Source organism: Geospiza fortis, unplaced genomic scaffold (assembly GCF_000277835.1).
Source record: "Geospiza fortis unplaced genomic scaffold, GeoFor_1.0 scaffold96, whole genome shotgun sequence".
Taxonomy (NCBI): domain Eukaryota; kingdom Metazoa; phylum Chordata; class Aves; order Passeriformes; family Thraupidae; genus Geospiza; species Geospiza fortis.
In genome coordinates, this window is record NW_005054454.1 from 875,306 (window position 1) to 879,464 (window position 4,159).

The 4,159-nt window shown below is 51.1% G+C and overlaps 1 protein-coding gene across 1 annotated transcript; it reads right to left on the minus strand.

Moving 5' to 3' along the window:
* On the minus strand, positions 1-2,522 carry KCNE2 (potassium voltage-gated channel subfamily E regulatory subunit 2). Its single transcript, XM_005427788.2, has 2 exons — positions 2,456-2,522; positions 1-463 (listed from the first exon to the last, which is right to left on the minus strand). Exon 2 carries the CDS (start codon positions 444-446, stop codon positions 69-71), a length of 378 nt encoding a protein of 125 aa, XP_005427845.1. The 5' UTR covers positions 447-463; positions 2,456-2,522; the 3' UTR covers positions 1-68.
* Between the last annotated feature and the right edge of the window lie 1,637 nt (positions 2,523-4,159).

The window sequence follows — 4,159 nt, forward strand, 5'->3', positions numbered from 1 at the left end:
CTTTGGAATTCCAGTGAGTTGTCTCTGTGTGACTCCATGAGTCCCTCACTGCTGGCATTCCCAGAAAGTCAAGGTGACTCTGGGCTTGTTTTATCCCTTGCCCCCAGGTTTTCATGGATCACACACTTGAGATCTTCTGGGTTCAGCACCTGGTTCTTGTACTTCTCCCCCCAGTCCTCCACGATGTACTGGTGGTAGGGATCGTTGGAGTGCTCCCTCCTCTTGGATTTCACAGTGCTCACCAGGATGGCCACGATGATGAAGGAGAACATCCCAATCATCACCATCAGGTACAGGATAACGTAGTCAAAGTTTTCAGCAGCCACCTCAGCCTGCAGTTTGTTCTCTGCTTCTGTCATGTTCCTCCTCCAGCCGTTCATGTAATTGAGGAAGGTTTCCTTGAAAATATCTTCCACTGCCCAAGTGAAGTTCTGCAGCTTGGTCATCCTCGCCAATTATGCTGCTAAAGACAAGAAAATATTCTTTTTAATCAGATGTCTGCATTAAAAGAGTTGATTTGGAGTATTTTGTCAGTGTTATGTCAATTATCTGGTACCAGTCACCTTCTGACACTTGAAGGAGCAGCTTCAGCTCAGCTGAGAATCCCCATCTCTGAGTGGTTCAGAGAACCAAGGAGGTTCTGCTCAGAATCATGGAATGGCCTGGGTTGGGAGGGACCTTAAAATCACCCAGTGCCGCCCCTGCCATGGCAGGGACACCTCCCACTGTCCCAGGCTGCTCCAGCCCCAGTGTCCAGCCTGGCCTTGGGCACTGCCAGGGATCCAGGGATGGAATTCCATCCCAGCCCTGCCCACCCTGCCAGGGAACAATTCCTCATTGCCAAGATCCCACCCAGCCCTGCCCTCTGGCACTGGCAGCCATTCCCTGGGTGCTGTCCCTGCATCCCCTGGAAATTGTCTCTCTCCAGCTTTCCTGGGGCTCCTGCAGGCCCTGCAAGGCCACCCTGAGCTCAGGCCAAAGCTTCTCCTGTGCAGGTGAACAATGCCAGCTGTGCCAGCCTTTCCTGCCAGCAGAGCTGCTCCATCCCTCTGCTCATCCTGGAGCCCACTGAGGTCCCTTTGCTCTGGGGACACTTTGGTGAAGGCCCCCATGGCCCTGTCACAGGGTTTGGGGCACTGTCCCTTCCCTGCAGAGGGCACCTCCGAGGGAGGAAGGATTGCTCCTGAGGACAAGACAAAGCCATGGGAGGGACATGGAGGCTGAGACTCCATCCCTGGAGTGGCCTCAGGGACCATTGGGGACAATCCCCAAAGGGGAAGAGACACTGCCTGGTACTGCAAAGCCATGTTTGATCCCATTTATCCCAAAATTCAGACCCCGGTGCTGCTCAGACCCCATAAACTAGGTGTGTGTCCCACAGGAGGAAAATCCCCCTCCAGAATTCCTTCCCACCAGATCCCATTCTGACCAGATCCCATTCCCACTCAGATCCCATTCCCACCCAGACCCCATTCCCATACAAATCCCATTCCCACAAAGATCCCATTCCCACCCAGATCCCATTCCCACACAGATCCCTTTCCCACACACATCCCTTTCCCACACAGATCCCATTCCCATACTGATTCCATTCCCATACAAATCCCAATCCCACCAGAGATATTCCCACCAGATCTCATTCCTGCATGGATCCCATTCCCACCCAGATCCCACTCCCACCAGATCCCATTCCCACACAGACCCCATTCTGACCAGATCCCATTCCCACATGGATCCCATTCCCACCTGATCCCATTCCCACACAGATCCCATTCCCATACAAATCCCATTCCAACATTGATCCCACTCTCACCTGATCCCATTCCCACCCAGATCCCATTCCCACCCAGGCTGTCCCACTTTAATGTGATCAATTCCTTCCTCTCTCCAGACCAGCCAAGCCCTAAAACCTGTGGAAATCTTCCCCCCAAGCCCTTTGTTCCCAGTCCAGTCCTCAAGAACGAGGAGTTGGCTGCATCCAAGGGGAAGAGGCACTGAATTTTCATTGCTAATAAAAATTTGGGATTTTTTCCAATTCAGGAATTCAGGAATTCAGCCTTTGTGCACACAGGGATTCAGGTACACGTGCAGGAAGATCCCTCTGCAGTTACTCCCTCACACATGCTCAAATATAGGGGACAAAGGTAATTATTGGAACTAAATGAGAAAATATAAATACAAACTGTCTAAAACCTGCTTTTTCCTTGGTTTCCATCAAAAATTGCTATCATTTTTCAGGAGGAAACAGACTTGTAAAAGCAGCTTACCTTTGCTGTGTCCTTCCCTAAGGAGATTCAGGATTTTCCAGCTCCACTGGATAATGGGGTGAAACTCCCCAAAAAGAGCAGGGATGTCTTTAAGGAACCTGCACAAGGCTGGGAGCAGGTGCCTGTGAAATAAGTGCCTTGCACTGCACTTATGTTTATATTAAATTAAAAGCTAAATCTAATCTCACCTGGAAAGTCAAATATTGGCTGACAGCTTGCATCAGTCATCCTGTCGGATCTGGGACTGAGCCTTTGTGCTGCCTGCTGCAAGTTCAGATATTGGAAAAGAGCTTTCCTGGGGACAAACGGGTGCAGCTCCATCCTTGGTGAGCCAGAAGAGTAAAGATGAGCCCTGTTAAATAATAATATTAAGAATTAGTAGAGAAGAATTCTTGGCTGTGAGGGTGGGCAGGCCCTGGCACAGTTTGCCCAGAGCAGCTGTGGCACTTCCAGGATCCCTGGCAGTGCCCAAGGCCAGGATGGGGCTTGGAATAACCTGGGATAGTGGAATGGGATCATCTTTAAAGTCCCTTCCAACCCAAACAATTCCCTATTTCTATGAATAAAGCAGTAGCACCAGCAGTGATAAGAACAATGATTTCCTTTGCTGATCTGGGCAAAGAGGTGAGCACTGAGCAGTCAGGCTTCCCTTCCCTTCCCTTCCCTTCCCTTCCCTTCCCTTCCCTTCCCTTCCCTTCCCTTCCCTTCCCTTCCCTTCCCTTCCCTTCCCTTCCCTTCCCTTCCCTTCCCTTCCCCCTTCCCTTCCCTTCCCTTCCCTTCCCTTCCCTTCCTTTTCCTTTTCTTTGCCCCTTTTCCTTTGCCCCTCTTCCTCTTCCTCTTCCTCTTCCTCTTCCTCTTCCTCTTCCTCTTCCCTTTCTCTCTCCTTTTCTCCCCCCAGGATCAGGATCAGCTGAGCCCCACTTCTATGCCCTTGCTGCAGAAATAAATCCCCAGAGCTCTGTTCTGTGGGCACTTCACTCATGAGCTGGAGGAGGAAAAGAATAAAAAACCCAGAAAACCAAACCAAAAGAAGAAGAAGAAAAAAAAAAAGGAGAATGAATGAGATTTGGCTTTATTTCTGGCAGATGCTGACTCCTCTGAGAGGCTCTGAGACACCTGGGGAGTTTGTTCAGAGAAATGAGACCACATCAGGAGCATCAGCAGCAACTCCTGCTCTGCTGGGGACATCCAGGGAGGGGGATCATGCTGGCATTGAGGTGCAAAATGCCCCCCAAGCACATGGGCTGGGACTAAAAAACCAAATTTTCATCTTACAGCCAGTCCTGACAAGGAATGTCATCTTTGAGGGACAGGAAGGCAGCCTGGAGTGATCCCAAATCCACAGCACACCCCAGAGGGAGGAAGATTTGCTCCTGGTGTGGAAAATGCTGATCCCTGAGGAAACCCTGCTGCTGCCACCCTTGTCATGGGTACTGCAACATCCTGGAGGTGTTCAGAGCAGGAAACCTCCCAGCACAGGGATCAGCTGCTGGCAGCATTTCCTCCTGATCCCACACTTCTCCTGGCTTTGCCCCCAGAGAGCTTCTGTGTGCTGTGAGGAACCCCAGAGGCACCTCCCTGTGCTGTGCACGGACATTCCCTGGCTGCTCCCAGCTGGATAAAGTCACTTGGAGCTTTTTTGTCTGGCTATGGAAATGAGAAAGGAGCCTGGAAGTTCCCAAGTTGAGAAATCACTGCCAATAATGAGAAATTTATCCCTCCCTCAACCCCTCTCCCCTACCAGCTGTTCCTGAAACCAAAACTTCCCTGAATAATGCCATTCCCAGTGTCCCCCTGAAGGTCACTGAGCTCAGGGTTTGCTGAGTCTGGGAGCAGGGAGGGGCTCAGGGACAGACAGGGTGGGAATGATTAAACAGGAGGAGGAGGAGGAG